This window comes from Anguilla anguilla, chromosome 2, assembly GCF_013347855.1.
Source record: "Anguilla anguilla isolate fAngAng1 chromosome 2, fAngAng1.pri, whole genome shotgun sequence".
Classification (NCBI taxonomy): Eukaryota; Metazoa; Chordata; class Actinopteri; order Anguilliformes; family Anguillidae; genus Anguilla; species Anguilla anguilla.
Genome location: NC_049202.1, coordinates 68699639 through 68722138, shown reverse-complemented (window position 1 = coordinate 68722138; position 22500 = coordinate 68699639). Strand labels below are relative to the sequence as shown.

At 49.8% G+C, this 22500-nt stretch overlaps 1 protein-coding gene across 1 annotated transcript in view; it reads right to left on the bottom strand.

Moving 5' to 3' along the window:
* The window catches only part of usp43a (ubiquitin specific peptidase 43a), a 142939-nt gene that overhangs the window by 74982 nt on the left and 45457 nt on the right, over nucleotides 1–22500 (bottom strand). Inside the window, exons 3-4 of the mRNA XM_035406605.1 lie at nucleotides 16732–16835; nucleotides 685–777 (exon numbers count right to left, since the gene is read on the bottom strand). Coding sequence (XP_035262496.1) covers nucleotides 685–777; nucleotides 16732–16835 — 197 coding nt within the window. The remainder of the gene's footprint in view (nucleotides 1–684; nucleotides 778–16731; nucleotides 16836–22500) is intronic.

The window sequence follows — 22500 nt, the reverse complement described above, 5'->3', positions numbered from 1 at the left end:
TGAGGGTCGCGCTCTGGAACGTTTCCAGTTCTGCCTGTTCTGTGCCGGGCCTGTTGTATTGTTCCCACATGCAATCTGAGATCCTTATCTTGTTCTCTCACATAGAGCTGCTTCTGGGGAGTGCCCGTCCCTGAATAGGCCAGGCTCACGCCATTTCACTGCTGAAGCTCACCGGGCTCCTCTGACTCTGCTACTTTCATTTTACTGAACCGCAGGTTTCACTGTGCGGTGTCTTTCTAAAGGAACTCTCTCTGAATTGCCTCTCTCGCTGTCTCTCTCGCTGTCTGTCTCGCTGTCTCTCTCGCTGTCTCTCTCGCTGTCTCTCACTGCGCATCTCTACCTGACTGTATGCTGAACTGTGTCTTTCTCTGACCAGGCCTCTCTCACTCGGTCTCTTTATGACTTCATCTCTCTGACTGTGCCTCTCAATGACTGTGTCTGAGTGACTGTGCCTCTCAATGACTGTGTCTGAGTGACTGTGCCTGCATAATACCATGAGTACAGTCAGACTCTTTTTCGGCCTGACTGTACCCGTATGTGACAGACTCACAGTATTCTTGTCCTTGAATGTGTCTGTTAGTTTGTGTCTTTGGCAGTGTGTCTATAGTATTGTGTCTGTAGCAGTGTGTCTATGGCAGTGTGTTTGTGGCAGTGCGTCTGTAGCAGTGTGTCTGTAGCACTCACCTGGTCTGGCGCAGAGGGATGGGGAGGGAGATGCACAGGAAAGGATCGAAGGTGTTGCTCTGTTTAAGGCAATGAGGGCAGGTCAGGGAGGACCTGGAACAATGACAAAAACGCACATAAACAAAAGCAAAGACCACACATGCAGCGCTAAAGATACTCGAGTTCCAACCACGATAAATAAAACTAAGCTTCCTTACTTGAATCAAATATTAACAACACTGACAGGTTAACAATGGCTTAATTAACAAATTGCTTCCTGATGACCTCATGAGAATGGGTCCTTTACTGCAGAACAGCGTGGCTTTCTGTAGACCCCCCTCCCCCCCCCCCCCGCCCCCGACCACACCACTACTGGCCTTTTCATCTACTGCCAACGCTCTGTCTAGCTCTCCCCTCCCTGTGGTGACCCGGTCATCCCTCCTCCCGGCCTTGACTCTTCTCCCGAACTGGCCACCTCGGTCAGAACAGCCCCTCCGTACTCTCCTACTCCGCAGGAAAGGCCGCTCCCAACCTGCTCCATTCTGACTCTCATATCTCTCTTCCACATCTTCCCCTATCTACCCTGTATTTCCCTATCCCTCCCCTTCAACAACAAAAACCCCCTTTCTTTCTCTACCTTCCATTCCACATGTTAATCCTAGTGACACGGGACCTATCACCGGGGTGTTATGGCCTGACCATTTCCCTTCTAATTAATATGGATAAGGGCATCAGGCAAATGCCTAAAATATAATGTAAAATAGTGACAACACTCTGGTCCCACTATTAAGATCACAGGGTCTGTCCGTCTGATGTAACAGGATGACTTTTTTTAAACACGCACTGGCCTGGCAGAGGTGTCTGTGTTGGGAATATCCTCGCACCTTGTCCAGCACCCCTTCTGGCTCCCAGTGTCTTTCCCTGTCAGCCTTACCACACCACCCCCACCACCCCCCCACCCCCCACCCCCTTCATTATTAAGCAGGAAGACAGCGAAAGTGCATTTGCGTACGCGGTCCTACAGCATACGCCTTGAACCCATCTTTGGCAACACTCGCGGCTAAAAAAAAAAAAGAGAAAAAAGTAGAGAAGAGGCTGAAATATTCATCAGGCTGGAGAATAAAGCCTATCAATTTGAATATTTCAGCAGGTGTTAAAAAGGTCCAGGGACACGGAGGCAGGAGGCGGGGTTTGGAGGCAGCAGGCAGGGATACTGTGACACTAGCCCCGCCCCCCCCTTCCAGTTGCTAATCACTCCTGTCCATCACACGGCCCCTCACAGAGGATCCACAAGGCCCTGCAGGACCACCTGCCTTACTGCTGCACTACAGCCAGTGATATCAAACATGAGACTGCACAGCCAGACAGCGCAACTGCAGAGTTTCCACAATTATGATAGAAAACATGAGACTGCACAGCCAGACAGAACAGCTGCAGAGTTTCTACAGCTATGATATCAAACATGAGACTGCACAGCTAGACAGGATGGCTGCAGTTTCTACAGCTATGATATCAAACGTGAGACTGCACAGCCAGACAGGGTAGCTGCAGAGTTTCTATAGCTATGATATCAAACATGAGACTGCACAGCCAGACAGGGTAGCTGCAGAGTTTCTACAACTATGATATCAAACATGAGACTGCACAGCCAGACAGGATGGCTGAATTTTCTACAGCTATGATATCAAACGTGAGACTGCACAGCCAGACAGGATGGCTGCAGTTTCTACAGCTACAATATCAAAAGTGAGACTGCACAGCCAGACAGAGTGGCTGCAGAGTTTTCACAGCTATCACAGTGCACAGGAGCTCAGGGGCTGAACTGGCGAATTAAGCACTGAACATGTGGGATTTAAAGGGTCCGGATGAGCCTGGAGACCTGCGACAGCACCCCAGCAGGGATGTGCTTTCCGTACGGAGGAGGACAGCCTGTACAGATGCACTTCACTTCACACTTCCTCTCTGCCCGAGTCCTCTGACCATGTCCCGTGTGGTCGGTCGAAGAGACCGCATCCCGTCTGGCATTTCTAGGCACCGCCATCCAAGTCAGCAAACTGTGATAGACTCCAACCCCGGGAGCCACCTTTCTATTCCCAGCGTTGTGCAGAGAAGGGGGGTCTTAGTCTGACAGGAGCCCCCTGCAGCCTCTGCCACACAGACCTTTAGAGACTCAGCCTAACTGTCTCAGGCCTGTGCTTGCTGGAACTGGAAATCTCACAGGAAAGAACGGACCACGCTCTCGCTGAGGTGGATATTCGGTCACGCGTTTTGAAACCTCTTTTCAAACCCTAAACGGGGCAGGAGGTGCGCACGGTCACAGAGATTAACTGCATATAAAAACTAGAAGAGTGCACTCAGTGGAGTGCAGATCTCCGCCAGGCGTGTCTGTCAGTTTGGAAGCAGTTGTTGATTGATCACTTGCGGCCCCTAGCGGCCGGTTAGGAGGAGTGAGGAGTTAGCACTCAATCTATTTCAATGGACAACAACGATGGAAATTAATTCAAACAAAATACTTGTCGTTGACCGATTTGCAAAATATTCGAGAATTCAGGTCCTTGGCCTGAGGTCAGCATGCACAACAAGTATTAGGCTGATCGGCCCAGAAGTATGCGAGATTAGCTTCGAAAAGATATACACACACGCAGAAACACACGCGACCAAACGCATGATCCCCTCCAGGCTCAGCACAGAGACAGAGGCAGTGTTATTCACACCCCAGTGTATACTTATGGGCCGAACATTACGTTTTTATTAGCGTGTGGTTACTGTTCTACAGGATGTCTGTGCTCCGACTGATGTAACATTACTTTTTGTTCTTGCAACAGCAGCCTTGAAGAATCAAACTGGACAGAGGAGATTTCACATTTGGAATGCTGTTATAAATTTAAAGTTTCGGGACCAACTGTAAGTAACGGGCTATGCACCACGCTCGGCGGTGTCTTGTCTCCCATCGTTTTATTCGTAAGGACGGCAAACAGACGGGACTTACAGATTCAGGACGCGGCGGTGCGTAAAAAACACCACAGCGCGTGTTTACGGCGTTTCCACACAGTGCGAACGGCTGCTTTGAGCGTCAGATGATCTGCAGGCAGACAGCTTTCAGAAACCGTGCAGAAACTAAACGCTCTCCGGGCTCTCCTGTCTGTCAGCATTCCGTAGCGGGAGCGAGACTCATCGCTCAGATAATGATAAAGCAACAGACGCATCCAGAATATGCTAACCAGCCCAGCTGCAGGTGGGGAGTCAGTTTCACTTACAGAAACTGCCCCTCTCATATCGAGCTGTCCCCCGGCAGGGGAATAGCCCACTGCACAAAGGAAATTAGAGGAAGTATTTGGGTTGACATGCTACCCTCCCATTTTTTCACAAGGATTAATGATGCTGTTTGATCACGGAGAGCAACAAATGACAATTTAAGAGGCATCAGTTTTATAAATGCATTCCCACACAGCTGAAGGTAGCTTATCCTGTCTTTCTTCAATGCACGGCTACTTGGGAAGAAGCCATTCACAGAGCTGTGTGCTCTCTTCTATGGTTAGAAGGCATTCACAGAGCTGTGAGCTCTCTTCTATGGTTAGAAGGCATTCACAGACCTGTGAGCTCTCTTCTATAATTAGAAGGCATTCACAGACCTGTGAGCTCCCTTCTATGGTCAGTGGGCATTCACAGAGCTGTGAGCTCTCTTCTATGGTTAGAAGGCATTCACAGACCTGTGAGCTCCCTTCTATGGTCAGTGGGCATTCACAGAGCTGTGAGCTCTCTTCTATGGTTAGAAGGCATTCACAGAGCTGTGAGCTCTCTTCTATGGTCAGTGGGCATTCACAAAGCTGTGAGCTCTCTTCTATGGTTAGAAGGCATTCACAGAGCTGTGAGCTCTCTTCTATTGTCTGCAGGCATTCACAGAGCTGTGAAATCTCTTCTATGGTTAGAATTCATTCACAGAGCTGTGAACCTCTTCATATTGTGGAAATTAATTTACAGTTCGGTATGCCAAGGTCTACGGTCAGGAAAGACTCAAACTAAAGCGATCTGCACTGGTGTCCTATACTCACTAATAGAGGGACTTGCAGATATGTGCACTGATTTCTGCGGTCAAGACGGTTTCACAGAAGGACATTCCAGGGCAGACTCAGCTAGCCTCACAGTAGCGGATAACACTGGGTCTCAATTTGGAAACAATTTTCTGCTTTAATGAGTCGTTCCTCACTCAAGTCCCGGGCCAGACCCCCAGCGGTCGAAAATAATAAACAGTGGCTATTTTTCATCATTTGCAGAGACAAGCACTTTTATGCCAGTGTGAACAAGCAGCCAAATTGAGCGCAGCACAAGACCAGCATAAGTAAACACGAGGCAGGCAGCCCATTGGTCCACGGGCACAAAGTACCCCCCCCCCCCCCCCAAGCACGTCTGTGTCACACCTCTCCCCACACCATCCCAGAAACAGATGCTCTTTTAGCGCGGCCTAATTCACACCAGTCTTCGGGTGTCCTTCATTAGGGCTTTGCTCCTGAGCGGGAGCGCTGCAGGCCTCCCATTGGCTCAGGAGCTCTCAAGCAGCACGGGTCTACCTGCAGCAGCCAATGACGCGACTCCAACTGCTACCCAGGAAAACCAGCGCATCGCTGAATACAGGTGCTGTTGAGCGAAAGACTGAGATCAAAGGGGCCTCTTAAGCAGAGACCCGGGTTCAATCCCCGGCAGCGGTACTTCCGGCTTGGTCAGACGTTCCTACGAACACAATTGGCTGTGTTCACGGGTGGGAAGCCGGTGAGGATATGAGACCTGATCGTTGCATTAGCTACTCCTACTGGCTGGACTGTTCAGCGGGGAGGGGATCTGGGGGAGATAGCGTGAACCTCCGCACGCGTTACGCTCTCCCAGTGAAACTCCTCGCTGTCAGGTGAAAAGAAGCGGCTGGTGACTCCACATGTTAGACCGACAGAGGATAGCGCATCGACCAGTTCTGTGATACACATGGGGAATTGGTATAACGACTAAATTAGGGGAGAAAATGGCAAAAAAAGGGGCCTCTTAAGAGTGCGATGCCTCACGCCACATTTAAACCCCTCGCCACAGACAGGAGGAAGAGGAGCCTCTTACTCAAGAAGGCAGGACAGGGAGCAGAGAGTAGGTGATGTTATGCAGTCTCGAGGCAGCCCCAGGTCTTTTATACCTACAGCGTTCCGCAGAGAATTCCGCTTTATTAGAAAATAGCAAGCAGTGGGAAAAAATGAAAGGTGCTTAAAAAAAAAAATTTTTTTTGAAAAAATAAAAAAATGAAAAAGGATCAACTTTCAAAACTCAACAGGTGAGCTTATTGATCTTTTTTGGAGGCCTAACACGTTTCAACCTCAGTCTTCTTTCGGCAACCGTCTGAACAGGGTATGGTGTCAAAAACGCATTTGTGTGCAAACCTGGTGCATGAACCGCATTCTGTTTCCGCTTTGATTCTGGAGCCCTTCACGAGCAGTCATCAGCTCATTCGCCTCCGAAAAATCAATACTATTTTATTCACATGAATTTAAAATTCTGTGTGTTTGCAGTCTTTGGCAAAAAATGTACAGATGGCAAAACTTCTAAGTATCTAACGGAGAGAATGAAAGAAATGCTGACTGACGGCTTTTTTCGGCCACTCACGCTGTTCCTGTCGAGCTGGATGAAGACGCAGCCCAACCTCTCGCAGAGCATGTTCGTCCTGTACCACGACTTTCACGCTCGATTTACGACACAGGCCTACGCCCTGCGCCACCTCTTCCTGTTGTCCTGAGAAACGGTTTTTTTGTTGTCATTTGTTCCAGCCTCGTGGAAACATTTAATGTTTAAATGCTTTGACTCCGCCCCCCACCCCCTCCCCCCCCTCACCCCCCACCCCGATTTAACAAAGGGAATCCCCTCCCCTCCAATTTACCCTGAGAAACGGAGACTACAGGAAGTCCTCTGTGGCCCCCATCATTCACCAGCCTTTATTATCAGATGGGTGTGCCAGGATGGCTCTGTCTCCCTCCCCATGTAAGGAGCTTCCACAGGGCTGGGGGGGGGGGCGGCGGAATCAGGCGGAAGCTGAGCTGTTTAAGCGGCCCTTTCTCTGTCCGCAGCTCGAGCCTGACGGGGGCACACGGGGGGGGGGGAGCAATTGTGTGGAGAGGCCATTATTCTGCTCCATCCAGCTGACAGGAGGTGCGAGGCACACTTTTCCTTCTCTCTCTCTCTCTCGCTCTCTTCCTCTCTCTCTCTGTCTCTCTCTCTCTATCACCCTCTCTCTCTCCCTCTGTCTCTCTCTTCCTCTGTCTCTCTCTCTCTCTCTTCCTCTCTCTCTCTCTCTCTCCCTCTTCCTCTCTCTCTCTCTGTCTCCCTCTCTCCCGGGCCACGGCACGCATGCCTGCCCGCGGACGTCTTATTCTCCGTCAGGAGACGCTCTCTCTCTCTCTCTCTCCTCGGCCGGTGCACACGCCCACCGGCCCCCCCGCCCCCCCCCCGCCCCCCCCGCCCAGCGAGCGAGTCCCTCGTTCCGACACACCTGCCGTTAAAAGCACCCGTGCTCCTCGCGCAAGAGCGAGCACTGGACCCGGCAGCTCGAGAGCACAGGCGGATATTCTTAGGGAACTAATGGGAGAAACGTGTGCACCTCTTGAAGGACAGACCGTCTTATTAGCCGAACAGAGGAGAGACGCTCTCTTCTGTGTCTGGCAGCCATGATAAAAAATCACAGAGGCAATTCTGGACCTGTAGTGACGCGGCCCTGGGTGAAGGTAAAATGAACTTCAAAACTTCATTTTAGTTCCAGCAGAGAACGACCTTCGGATCACTAAAGTAGTATTTCTTGCCTCTTAAATCTCAGGGAAATTTTCCCCAGCCTAGTACTATCTGCTGTTGCGGGTGGCCATTAGTGGCTGTAGTCCGCGTTGGCACTTTTGGTATTGGACACAAAGGATTCGGAGTATTGGAAAGCGAAAGATTATAAAATTGGTGGTTTATATGTGATGCAGGTGACCAAGCTTATTGCTCATAACTATGTTGGAAAGGATTGCTTTTAATACATAATAATAACGAGTGGAAGGACAGTGTTTCTTTAAATAACTTCCCTTACTTCCACTGATTTATCATTGCACCCTAAATAACCTGACCACCTGATGCTCTTCCCTCCAAGAGCAGCTGTGCTTTTTCGCCCATCTGAAAGCTGACGATCCCTGCAACACTTTACAACAGCCCTCAGAAAAGAAAGGCCTTGACAGTGAGAGCTACAGGAGCTGTCGGGAGGGGGGGGGGGCTGGGGGAAGGGGGGGGGGGGGGCGGTTGGGGGAGATAGACACTGTGCTGAAGTGAACAAAGAGCCACATTCAGCCGTCTCTGGCACTGCCACCCTCACCTAACCCAACCTCCCCCAACCCCCCCTGCACCCACCCCCCACCCCATTCCCCCCCATCCCCCGTCCCCACAGAGTCACTGTTTTGCCCCAAACAAAACAATAAATGATTAACTCAGATTTAAAAAGATCACTCAGCCCGGGTGGTTCAGAGGAAGGAAATGTGATGGGGGGGGGGAAACAAAAAAAACGTAAAATGAAAGAATAATGAAAATGGCGGGTGACAGGGAGGCTAAGTGAGGAGCGGAGCCGAGCGACACCGGCAGCCGCGATTTAACGCGAAGCCTCGGTTAATCATTATTAAATCTGCGACAGACGAGCAATAAGGAAGTAACGGGCGAAACTCTGACCCTGAGAACCATTCCGGCTCTGACACTGCATCTGTTATTATCCAGGACAGAGCTGTTTCTGAACTGAGGCCGTGCCAGAGTGATACCCTGAGCACACTGAGAGTTGCAGGGGCTGTCGGGAGGGGGGTGGGGGGGGGGTGGGGGGGTGGGGGAGGTGGGAGCGGGGGGGGGGGGAGGTGGGATCAGGGGATCACGCTGGTATCTGCACAACAGGGACGGACTGAACTCCAGCATGCTGGTAGTATTACCATATAGCATTTGTAAAGCACATATCATTCTTCCCTCGGGGAAGTGCATCTTAAATAACTTAAGTCGTGTTTCAGCGTGTGAAAAACAGCACAGGAGAGAAAAAGTGAGGAGAGATAATTATCTTTACTCCGGTACACAATCTCAGGTTGAAGTTGCCCGCAGACTTACTGTAAGAACGTTCTTAATTCTGCCCCTGATTTTGACTGTAATTAGCAGGGAAGTTCCAATTTCATTTAAAAAAAAAAAAAAAACCAAATCAACCCGATGCAACACACACAAGGAAATGCACAAATATCTTTTCAAATCCTTTGGCACCGTGCTAATTTGCGACACTCTTGGATGCGGAAACCGAGAGTTGAATGCCTCTACCCCCGCAGCTCCTGTGACACGTGTTCGCATTCATGAGACTTTAAGAAATCAAGTCATTAGGCGGCGAAAAGCTTTCACGATTCCAGCTGATTGAACCGCATTCATCGCGAGTGCAAACAGCGACGGGTAAATATAATTGGTCTGTATTTGGACGGCTGCCATTGAAGGGTAGAGAATCTGAGCCACCGGGGGGGGAGATAACAGCCAAGCCCACGGGTGCCGGGATGGGGGGGAGATAACTCGGGAATTGTGGGAACGGAACGGAGGGGTGGACTTTGACCGGGGAGAGAGAGAGAGAGAGAGGGAGAATACACAAGAACAGCAATAAACATCAAAGATGTTCTCCGGTCCAGAACACTGACTCTCAGGCTTCAAAGAGGCTTCGGAGAAGCTTCAAAGAGGCGCCTCGCCCTCGAGGTTTCGGTAGGCCCAGGGGACGTGGGAGCCCTCCCTGCTGGGGACACACACAGCGCCAAGGTCTTCTGCCACAAGGGGGGGGGGGGGGGGTCCTGCGTGCTGGTGGTCAACAGGAAACTTTGGGTCATGGCGTAATACAAGGGGGGGGGGCCTCCACACCTCCCTCGTTGGGTGCGACCAGTCATACTTCTTCTTCTGCCTAGTTGGCTTTGCAGAGGTTAGGTCTGAATAGTGTTCACTGTGTGAACTAAACTGTGTTCTTGGCTAGAAATAGCTGTACAAAATAAGTATTGTACCTTACTGAACCTGTGTTCAGCAGTTGTCTATGACCATGAAATGCACTTTTTTGTACGTCGCTTTGGATAAAAGCGTCTGCCAAATAAATGTAATGTAATGTAATGCAATCATACACGGGCCATTTCTGACCCCATTTCAGCATAACAATAATAAAATAAGATAAAATAAGATATTGATGCATTTTTATTTTTATGATTAGCTATGACATATACTGGAACGAATGCCTTTTGCTGGAACATTACGATGTTCTACACAGGACAGAAAGAACCAACAGAAAGAACTGCAGGTCAGGGGGTCTTAGCCATCAAGCATGTAAGATGGCCGAGCCACCACTATTATTGCCTTTTGTATCTTCGTAACTACTGCGATTGGATCAGCGACCTCTCTGCGGTGCATTAATGCCTCTGCTTCTCGCCCAGTGCATGCTGGGATAGGCCCCAGAACTCCGTGACCCTGACCAGGAATGATCAGACAATGGATGGATGGATGGATCTTCATAACTCCTGTGACTTAACAATGACTCCCCACTGGCTCACAATAAGGGAAATTAGCACGGCAGAAAGCGATGACAGCTCTGTTTATTGCCTAGAGATAGCGTCAATTCAAAGATAACATGGCTGAACTTACTTCCACGTTGAACTGTACACACAAGCACATACACAGTGCGTACCCGTGCGCCTGTACGTGTACACAACCCCAATGAAGGCTAGATGATGGAAACCACAAAGCAGTCCTGTAGTTCTTAAAGGAATGCCACGCACACACCAGCTGATTCCCATCCCCAAGACAGCATTCCCATCCCCAAGACAGCATTCCCACCAGGAGTCCACAGCCCTCCTCCTCTAGTCTCCTTTAGGCCTCTGAAACGCCCTGACAGCAAACACACGCGCGATTCCCAACGCAAGGTACTCCAAACAGCGAACTGAGCAGTGCCGTCTCTCCACATCAAAGGCTGAACCGTACGCCGCTAACAGGAAGCGCTTATTCAGAGCACGCAATGTAGCGAACAGCCAAAAGAGCCGGTTAAATTATTTTTTTTTTTCAAAAAGAAAAAGGTGGGGAGTAGTACACAGACACAAGCGTGTCTGCGCTTGTGCTTCTCTCAGCCAGAACGAGCTGCACAGCCAACAGCGGCGCACCGAACGCTCAGTAAACAGAAACGAGGGGAGATGATGCTGGCAAGCCATCCAGAGTCATGGCAAGCAGCCAATGAGAAATTAGAAAAAGAAATAATGAAAATGAACGAACTGACAATAACCCTTTTCCGTTATTATGGTATACTACTTTCGGCATGGGTGCAGAAGTTGCACTGGCCGCTGTCAGACAAGCGCTAGCGGTCGGGACAGACCCGTCTCTGTCACACGCCACGGTACGACGTGCAAAAACCAAATTTGCCCACGCTGTGGCACAAAGGCAGGATTCCGAGGTTTCGGAAGCAGAGACGGGTGCGCTTGGTAATCTGTAATCTTCCAGGAATACCGTGGCTGGGCATGGTTTTGAGCCCCTCTGTCTCCCCCCCTCCCCCCCGCCCCAGTCTGAAACAGTGTTTGGGCTGATAAAAAGTCAGGGCCGCACGGTGCTGGGAGCATCTCCTGCAGGGGTCTCGCTCAGGCTGTCAGTCACATTAAAAAGAGGCTAAATAGGTGAGCGGGGGGGACAGAAATCAGAGCAGGCCCGGCCCGTTCAAAACAGATCAGCTGTTAAAGAAAAGCAGGCGGAAAACTACGGGCGTCTGCAGAGCACTGAAAACCAGAATGACTTTGGCTACAGCAGAATGCGTAATAAAAAATAATTAAAAAATCAGGATACATATAGTTGTACTCAAGAAAGAATGACATCAGAAGAGTAATTACACATGGCCATTACATTACATTACATTACAGGCATTTGGCAGACGCTCTTATCCAGAGCGACGTACAACAAAGTGTATAACCATAACCAGGAACAAGTATGACGAAACCCCTAGAGAGAAGTACCGGTCCAAGTGCAGGGAACAACCGCACAGTTCAACTTGGACCCTGAAGGTTAAACTGATTAACACTAACACAAACGAGAACGGCAACAACGCAGTCTATGGAAAAAAATACAAGCCGTGTCAGACTCTGGCAGCAGCCGCCGCCGCGCTCGGTCCTGTGAGATCCCTCCCGCTCAGAGGGGGGTAATCAACCTGCCTCGCGGCTGTCTGTGGGGACGCCTGTCAGGTGACCTCCTCCAGCTACTGAAACGAGCCGGCCCTCGCCTCCTAGACGGGACGGACACTTCGTGAGGTTTTGGTTAACGGCTGCAGGTTTCATCATGTGACGGGGGTTCAGATTAGCACTGGTTGTGGAGGGCCGGGGGGAGGGGGGGCCATTAAAACTGGCTCCTGAGGGTAGCTTTCACAGGGCTTCAGAGTCCTTCAGCTATGTGTTGGTTTAACAAGCCCTGGGCTGAGGTTCACCAACCGCGCTTCTGTGTGTCTCTCTCCCCTACACAAACCCCTGATTCATCCTCTAAATCGGGTTTATTACATTACATTACAGGCATTTAGCTATTATCCAGAGCGACTTACACAACTTTTTTTTACATGGCATTTTACATTGTATCCATTTATACAGCTGGATATATACTGAAGCAATTCCGGTTAAGTACCTTTGCTCAAGGGTATAATGGCAGTGTCCTACCCGGGAATCGAACCTGCGACCTTTCGGTTACAAGTCCAGTTCCTTACCCACTGTGCTACACTCCGTCCAATAATGTCCCTGTACCAATCCAGACCTTCGCCAAGACCACGCTTCACATGAAGCCTTGTTCTCCTCGCCACTGCCGGGGTCGTCTCTGAGGGTGCGTTTCCTCTGCGAACGTTTCCCACAATCCTCTTTCCACCGTTCCTTTCAACCTCTACAGTGAGCCCGGGCTCCTTCAGGAAGCTCTTTATTTTGAGCAAGGAGAGGAAGGAAGCGCATTCGAGTGCGCTGCACACCGAGCCTCGCCTTCATCGAAGTCTCGGCCGAGCGATTACTGGATTTACGTTAAAAAAAATAAGGCCACTGTCTGTCCCCGCTAATGTAAAAACCCTAAAGACAAAGCGCTATTCCACAGGAAGTAATGCCGTCTCCATCACCAACGCATGATCAGCGCTAATTGCCTGCTTTAAGAGATTAGCGATGGAAAATGACGACATTACAGAAAATGTGTACGAACAGCTTAAACCTCACAAGTGAACGCTTGGGCAATACACTGATGAGATAGAGAAGCATGCACGAAGAGTAGTTCATTTCCCTGCAAATGCATCAGCAATGTAATCTTTCTGCTCTTACACGGCTTGCAAAAAAAAGGAACAGCTTTATATTTAACTCCAGCACCCGCGCTCTTAGACACTAATCCATTGTTCCGCAGTCTCGAGGCGACGCATCTCCGCATTCCAGATGTTGGCAAAGCATACGTGTCAGGAGCAGCGAACAACAGGTTGACCGGAAACCCACTTGACACAAATTACTAAAGGAGCACACAGCAGAGAGAGAGAGAGAGAGAGAGTGCACCAAATGTCTACAGCGCATTTTAATTACTTCCTTTCATTATCGTTTTAAGGGTGGGTGGAGAAGTGGACCGAGCACTCCGTCTACAAATGGCGAGGGTGGGGGGGGGGGGGGGGGGGGGAACCAGTTTCCAGTTAGAGAAACTGTTGAAGCTGCGCTAGGTCTCTCAAGCGATACCGCCAATTCCTGACAGGAGATGTTACGGAACAGTCGCCAGATCACAAAAAGCCAGTAGAGGCTCACGCTATCGAATGGTCGCGCCGTGTGCGGCTCCAAAAGAAATTGGGCCTCCAGCAATTTGGGGCCTCTCTGAGATGGCGAGCCGTGACCCTCGACCCTCGGCGCTCCGCAAACAGCCGCCGAGCCGAATTGGGGGGCGAGAAGACAGCGCCGCCGTTGCCGCCTGCCGCCTCTCAGGGCAGCTGATCTGGGAAGAACACACAGTATCAGCGACAAAGGCTAGCGATGTCAGATCACCGCGAGACAGCGTGTGTGTTTTCAGACCTTGCCATCAGAGATACGTGAGCAAACCAAAAAAAAAAAAAAAAAACCTACCTAGATTTCATTCAGAAGTTTTCTCCTTTCAGCCTGATATATGTGTAGAGAGTTACCGATTCTGATGACATTGGAAAGCATTTGATCCTCAGGGAGGTGTTCTTATTTTTATACTTTCATCGGTACGCCAGAGCAACAAAAATAGTCACGCTTTCTGGATGACAGTGCCGAACAAACATGAGAGTTGGTGGAACACCACCATAATCCGATCACTCGTGACAAACATCGTACTGATGACAGCTTGATATCTTGTCATTAGATATGCCACAGCAACAGACTGGGGGGGGGACCGAACCTGTAAACGTAGGGCTAATTACCCAGAATGCATTTCAGATTGTTTCGCATCCTTTTCTGCTGATACCCCAACACTAGTCACAACTCCACTGCTCAATCTCTTAGTCACCTTTTTTTGGCATAGGCGTACTGTAATCTGATTGGTGGCCGCACATTTTCTATAATACATTTAGTACCTTACGTGACCATTGGTTAATTAGCCCCCAAAGTTGGTAATTAATTTAAGGTGGGGGTCACAGTTTATAATGTTGTCATAGGGCAGACTTCTGGCCAAAATGACTAGTCAAAAGGTGCGTTTTCATACGGTAGGAAAAACACCCACGAGCCAGAGACGGGTGAAGCCACAGTCGTACGAGTGCGTCGAGGCGCACGTCTGAATGGTTGTGAGACAAAAAGAAGAAAGGGTTCAGCTTTCTTCTCTCCTCGATGGCCAGGGAGCGGCAGGGAGCGGCAGCTCAGGCCTCAAAGAACAGAAGCAGGCAGCCGGCTGGAGGAGGCCGAACAGAGAGGTCTGGGAGGAGGGCAAGGGGTGATCGCTGTTTGAAGATAGAGAAAGGGGCCAGTACCGTTCACAGCTCGGTATGCCAGTGTGAGAGATCCGAATGTGGGCATCCAATCGAAGTGAAGTGAAGGCGGCTCAAAAGTGGCCTGGTACGTGTGCATTTACGGGGGCGACATAGCTCCGGAGGTAAGAGCGGTTTTCTGGCAGTCGGAGGATTGCCGGTTCGATCCCCCGTCCTGGGCGTGTTGAAGTGTCCCTGAGCAAGAAACCTAACCCCTAATTGCTCCCAATGAGCTGATTGGTACCTTGCCTTTCACCATTGGTGTGTGTGTGTGAGTGTGTGTGTGAATGGGTAAACGGGTTAATGAGAGGCATCAATTGTAAAGCGCTTTGGATAAAAGCAGTCCATTTACCATTTAGGCAGGCTGAAGCCTAGCCAGGCGGGCAGCGGCACTCTGGGCCAGTTGGCGGTGGAACGGGCCGCTAAGCTAGCCGGCAGAGCACTACAGTGGTCCCCGAAGAGAGATTACGAGGGGTTCATACCAGTAGGCCCCGCACAGCCTTCAGGGCGAGGAAGGTGCGGGTTCTCGTGAGGAGGAGAAAGGGGTGAACCCGCAGAACCGGTTTGTTGCTGCAGCGTCCCAAAAAGCTCGGCTGGTCATCCACAGCAGCACGCCAAGGTAAATGGACTGCATTTATATAGCGCTTTTATCCAAAGATCTTTACAACTGATGCCTCTCATTCACCCATTCACACCCACACACACTCATACACCAACGGTGAAAGGTACCAATCAGCTCGATGGGAGTAATTAGGGGTTAGGTGTCTTGCTCAGGGACACTTTGACACGCCCAGGGCGGGGGATCGAACCGGCAACCCTCCGACTGCCAAAACAACCGCTCTTACCTCCTGAGCTATGCCTAAGGTCCTTAAAGGAACACGAGGGAGAGACACTGCAGAGTGGTTAAAGCATCAGTCCACAGGGAACCACACAAGAGAGAGAGAATCTAGTCCGGCTCCTACCGAGGCCATCTTACCACATAGCCTAGCTCGTGGGCTGCAGCGAGGACAGACGGCTTCTCAAATACCCACAGAAACGTGAGATAAGCGAGCACGTTCTTATATTTTCGATACAAACGCGTAAGTCAAGTCGGTGTTGCCATGCCAACAATGGACCCAATGCAGCGTGCCGAGTTTATGATATAATACGGTATCGGGAGCAGCCTCTGCTTTGTTTCGCGTTCCTTTTCACTTCGTTCTGAGGAAGCGTTTCAAGCCAGCGCTGACAAGGTCATGCTTAACGGACTGTGTGAGCGTTGATTTTTTGCCGTCAAATTATAATTATTCTCTTTGAGCTCTCGCAACCATTTCGATCCATTAAATGCACACCGCATCTCATTGGACGTCCTCTGAGGGGGTTCAATGGCTAGATTACACATTCAGCTACCAACCCAAATTACCAATAAATGGGTGTTTCAAAATCTGCCAAAAGAGGAATGCCTGCAGTTTTTGAATCGCTCCCAACAGCAAGGTTTAATGCACAAATGGCTTGACCATATGGCCAGTCTTGATGAGGATCTGGTCGGTCTAAACGTTTCTGAAATCTTGGTTCTTTTGGAGAAGTGACAACAGTGTGGAAGCATTAATTATGTTTGGCAACGTTCCCTGAGCACGCAGAGTCAACACTAATGTGTATGCGTGTGCAGTAGGCTCATTCACTCAATAAAGGCTTTAAAATCCCTCACTCCTTCACGCCTGGCGAGACCTCTTCTTGAGGATCTTTGCCATTTTTTTCTCCCGTTTGTGGGGGAACAGCAGGGAAATAGCTGGGGAAGAGCAGGGGGAACAGTAGGGAAATAGCTGGGGAAGAACAGGGGGGATAGAAGGGAAATAGCCAGGAAAGAGCAGGGGGAACAGTAGGGAAATAGCCAAGGAAAAGCAGGGGGAACAGTAGGGAAATAGGCAGGGAAGAGCAGGGGGAATAGAAGGGAAATAGCTGGGGAAGAACAGGGGGAACAGTAGGGAAATAGCTGGGGAAGAACAGGGGGGATAGAAGGGAAATAGCTGGGGAAGAGCAGGGGGAACTGTAGGGAAATAGCTGGGGGACAGCAGGGGGAACTGTAGGGAGACAGCAGCAGGCACAACGGGCCTCACCTGTACTGTGCCTGGAAGTGGTCTTGGACAAAGCTGTGGCGTCCCCCGGGCTGCTGAGGATTGGCCGGGCTGACGACGGGGGTCTCCTCTTCGCTGGCAGGACCCTGAAACGGCAGACGCACACCAGAATGAGCCGGCGCCACCCCGCTAACTCAGAGCCCTGGGTACGAGCGTGCCACCCCGCCACTCTCCCGCTAACTCAGAGCCCTGGGTACGAGCGTGCCACCCCGCCGCTCTCCCGCTAACTCAGAGCCCTGGGTACGAGCGTGCCACCCTGCCGCTCTCCCGCTAACTCAGAGCCCTGGGTACGAGCGTGCCACCCTGCCTTACCGCTAACTCAGAGCCAAGCCCCCCCCCCCCCCCGCGCTCCACGCAGCGCTGCTCTCTTTACCGCCGCACACTGAGCGTCGCTCCCCCTCCTCTCCCATGCTAGCGGTGAGACGCCGCGGCGGCGGCGCAACATTACAGCCGTAGCGGCGCTCTGGGGGCCACCTACGGCACCCCCTGCCAGAACGAGCTCCGGGCACTCTGACAAACGCGCAAGCTGCTCTGCAGAATGATGAGAATACAGCAGCACGCCAGCAGCCTGTAGTGCTGTCTCCTAGGCTCCAGACAACTTGTGGTTTAAATACTGCACTGTGATGCAACAGGGCAACGGTTCCCTGGGGAAAAAAATCAGTCGGGGCCATTCATTCCACCAGCCACAAAGCATATATTCAACATGGGGGAGGATTTTAAAATGCAGATGCAACAATGCAGGTGATTTTACTCGGCCAAATGTTTTACACAAGCTTGTCAAAGAGAAATTCTCATAAAACATTTGAATACTTGTATTATAAAATATCTATGAGGATTGCAAGTCACTACAGCCCCTATTACAGGAATACTTTAATTGATTTGACGATCCCAGTAGCTTTTCCGCATTCACAGTTAAGAAGGTTATAGTTATGAGATGCCATAGGCTTAAAAACCAAGAGATAAAGAGGCCATTTAACAGTAAACAGATTCCCATTTAAAACAACCCAGACACAAGAGCAGGATGGGTATTTTATGGGCTAGAATACTCTCATTTCGGCAAACCAAAGCTTGCAGTGCTAATTGAGAGAGAAACCAAGCTGATGTCTCATCTATTACAGCCTGTTCCCATTTTAGTTCGGAGGGAAGACTTGGCACTCGATCAGTTGTATAAAACCCACAAAGAAAGGCAATCAAAGTGCAGTGAAACAGATTAAAACAAGTAGAGAATAACGGATATTGAGCCACTCTATAAGCAAAACAAATCATGATTACCGCTATACTGTTTACTGCCCTACACTGTTTGTTAAGCGTAACTGAGATTTAGTGAGTTATGGAAAAATAATTTTGAATCTGCGTTTCTGAAGAAAACATTTTCACTTGCGACACTTTTTCCACTCAATAACCCACTCGCATTCGATCTGTGCTGACCTTGGAATGGATGAGCGAGAGGAAGCAGTTGGCGATAAACACTGATCGCCCAAACAGTGATGAATCAAAACGCAGCAGACTGGTGCCACGCGCTGCAGAAGCTAAGAGGTCGCCTGCTAATTAGAGACGCCTTCCAAGGGGAAAAAAAAAAAACGAAACGAAAAACAAAACGTTTGCCAGATCAAAGGTAGTCAGCCGGAGGGAAAAATTAATATTTAAGTGCTTTTCAAAGCAATATGATGAAGAACAACAATCCCTGTCCCGCGTGCTCTGAAGCACATCCACAGCCATTTCCACCGAGGCACGGCGTCATGCACAGGGCGCGGGGCGGAGGCGGGGCCAAAGGGCGGTTAACTGCGTCTCATTGGTGCTCCATTCCCATGTGACTACTGGCCCCCCTGTGGCATTCCAACTGATGCTGCTGATGCCTATATAAAAAAGCCATTTCCTCACCTCTGCAGCTAAACTGCATAAACCTGGCAAACCTGATGAATCCCACACTGTTTGGATTGGTTGTAAAAAAAATTCCACTGTCCAGCTTGGAAGCCTTTAAGAGGACCCCGGACAGACCGATGAAAATATAACGGAAGTTTGGGCTGCTGGTTGGCGTTTGCAGCTACGGCACTGCCCTCTCTGTGCAGCCCCCCCCCCCCCATGAGTCCAGAATGTGCCAGTACGGCAGCCCTGCAGGGGACAAGCTATTTACCAGGCCATTACCCAGGGAGGGAGGGCCACAGCCTGCAGGATATTCCCCAGCTCACCATGCAAGAGTGACTCCTCTGTTCGGAGGGGAGGGGGGGGGGGGGGGGGGGGGGCAGGTGCCAATCATTTGCCTGCAGCAGACGCGCAGGTAGCACACTGCTCCAAAACAAAGACCACACAGAGCAACCGTGGACTGCAGCATTAGCAGAGAGCCAGCATGAATTGTGGAGGACATAACTGTGGGTCGGTGCCCTCTCAAATTGACAGAAGATGGTTCAGCAATGGGACAGGCCAACAAATATTACTTGAGAATTATGAGGAAAAAAAAAACTAAAAATATGTTGTGAAATATAGCCGGTTTCATCCCTAGATTCGGTGGCACAGATTAAGACACGGCACCTAAAAACGATTTCCAAGCTCGTCCTATAACACTTAGGTCACCAGAAGCGTTAAACCAAAAGAAGCTTATCTGTATATTCTCACGACAGCTCTGCAACCACTCAGTAGCCCCAGTGGACTTGTTCATTAGCCTTTCGCCATTGGAAAGCAGTTCACACATTTGCAGACAAAGCAAAAAAAAAGCATAGCTGCTAATTTAAGTATTGATTTGAGACACAGAGCCCAGCCGACTGCATCCAAAAAGCCATTCTTTCTGCATTTCCATGCGCAATCAGTCTGCAATGAATAGACACTGCCTTGAAACTGGAGTTAACACCCTTACTTATGTACATTCACCATAACAGCAGAGTCTTCTCCTGTGATATATCGACTGTAGAACAGCAAGGCTATTTATTCTTCATGCAAGTAGATCTTCAGTCATCTAGTTTCATTTTTTTAAAACACTTCATTCAAACCTGATTTGTAATAACACAAAAAAAGATACAAACGGTCCACTCAGTAAGTGCTTATCTGCTCACTGGCCAAACAAGTGTATGACTGCACAGCAGAAAATGAACATAAAAAGTGGTTTGGAGCGGTTTGCAGAATGTTACGCCGGTATTGCGAGTCAACACAATGATGTTAACAAAGCAGAAAAACAAGCCTTATGAAACATTCTCTTCAAAGGAACGGTGACACACATTGAGGACCCTGAGTTCCAGTCTCAGCAAAGCCGACTGCAGTTCATTATCTTTTCAGATAATGGTTTTAGTACTGTTATTTATCGGGATATACAATGTGTAATTTCTCAGGCTGATATCAATAGCCAATATTTGACAAGCCGTATGACTAATGCTAGTGCCGATAACTCCCTATCTTACATACGTAGCCCAAAAGAAAACCGCAACCTAGTCTCCACATGCATGGTAGATGAGCACAGACATCAGGTTTTGAAGGGGGAAAAGTAGAGTTTTTCTTTATTATTAAGAAGAGTCTCTGTATGTGCTATAATGCTGTTAGTTACAGTAGTTGCTTGAACTGGCAAATTAAAAATAATTAATAAATAAAATATATTCAGATGGCCATGATTAGGCTACTTTTTGAGTGTAACATTCTCACTGTGTACCAAATGCCTCCCAACTCTGGCGCACGCATGTAGCATCAACAGGCTAGCCCATCATGTCCCCCATAATCTTAGTGTCAGGCTGATACCATTGAGTTCGTTTCAAGCTATTATCAGCCAGTATTGGCACAACCCCAGAATTACAGGGCACCCCTAGCAATTTAATTTCACAGAAGATTCTTTTTCAAAAGGAAGCTTTTATTTTTACATAGTATCCATACGGATGGCTAGATATTTCCAGAAAAACGGTTAAGGGTGCTTAAGGTGCTAAAAGTTACTGTAATATTGAAACTGGGAATATAATCTGTAACCATCTGGTCACAACGCCAGTACTGCATGTACTGGGCCTCAGTGCCACTAAAACCTTCCATTTTTTTCCCCAACTGCTTTCAACAGCAGCAGAAGGTTACGTGTCGTGCAAATCACATATTAATTGCAGGGTAACATTGCCTTCCTAGCGTGTGGTGTACGTGTGTGTGTGGGGAAAAAAGCCGCATAACCGAGGGACACTTCACAGCTTTTACTAGCTAACAAGCGAAGAAATATCAAAGTCAGAAACCGGTCCAGAAATCGGCGTGACAGAATGAAATGCTTTAATTGGGCAACGGCAGCGGAGAGGCGCGTGGATGTCAGGATGTGAGCGCCACTCACGTCCGCGCCGGCGTCCGCCCTCACGTTCCGTCAGCTCGGGCGGAATCGAATGCAGAGGGAGACGAGACCGCAGGAATTCTCGCAGGTACGATGAGGCGGGAGTCTGAGGAGTCCATTAATGCGGGTCTCACTCCCTTTAGAACAAACTCCCCGATGCGCTCTCTCGCCAGAACAATCTCACAGAGATCTTCCCGTCTAATCGCGCCACTTACTCAACAGTTTCGGCAGACGCGCCTCCATCGGGGTGAGGAATAAAATGTTCCAGAGAAAAGCTCGACAGAGAATACAAACACTGCTTAAAATGCAGACCGCGCAACAATTACAACAGACAGATCTGATATTTTCATTCAGAGAAATAATTAGCTACCTAAGACATGTTCAATCACGGAGGGGGAAGAAAGTCTTAAAAACGTTAATTATTATTTGTTTAGGAGACGCTGTTATCCAGAGAGATTAAGTAGGTGACCGTGGCGATATTCATATTAAGCGTATGTCACACGAGGGCAAAGGCAGCGAATACAGTATCTGCAAGTAACACATCAGTGATGATGCGTCGAGCTGCGTCAAGCTGAAGAAGCACTGATAAGCCAGAAGAACATAAACACCACTATATTAAGCACACACAGTGCTTGAAATGATCATAACAAAAACAACGTCATTATTTTCATACCACCTCACTGACTCACTACAGTACCTGACGAGTCCATAATTTTTTTTTTTTAAATCACTGCTTCGCTTCAATGGGCTCCAGCTCTGGGGGACCGGCGGGGGAGAAGACGGCGGGAGTTTGGAATGTGTGACCGGCGGGTGTTGCCAGGCGACCGCACCTCGTCAGGCAGAGAGCCCCCAGCAGGGGCGTGTGGTGTGATGTGGGACTGGCAGGGGGGGGGGGGGGGGGGGATGTTGTGCCTTTGAGGCTGCAGGACGGCGTGCTGTTGAATTTGGACAGATTGGCAGTGGTGGGGGGGGGGGGGGGGCGGGCGGGTGCGAGCAGGGACAGGGCCTTGGTGTATTCAGGCAGGGTTACACAGTGAGCCAGTGGGGTGGCAGTGCCAGAGGGGAGCTGTGCCAGTCCAGGCAGAACAGCGGTACGAAACAGTCTCATTCTTCTCACGTACGAGCCGCTTCTCTACCACCAGAGCTACAGTCTGCCATGCAATCTTCTGGAGAGGCAAGAAAAACAAACCAAAAGCCCCTCCCCTGTTTTTCCCAAAGGTGGGGCTCAATTCAGGCATTTCAGGACGGTTACTGGTGTTTTTTAGTCAGCACACGCTGCATAAACGCAGTTTAATGTTGTGTTGGTTCTGGTACCAAACCCCCTGGGGACCGTGGCAGTGCTGATTGGTGACCCGGCCGTCCTGCAGGGCGATGCCCCGGTGGGCCCATCACCCAGGGACGGGCTGGAGGCCGGGGCGACGGCGTCTTCGCTTCACGCCGGCGGGGGGTCCGCACGGTCCGGCCGCGGAGCC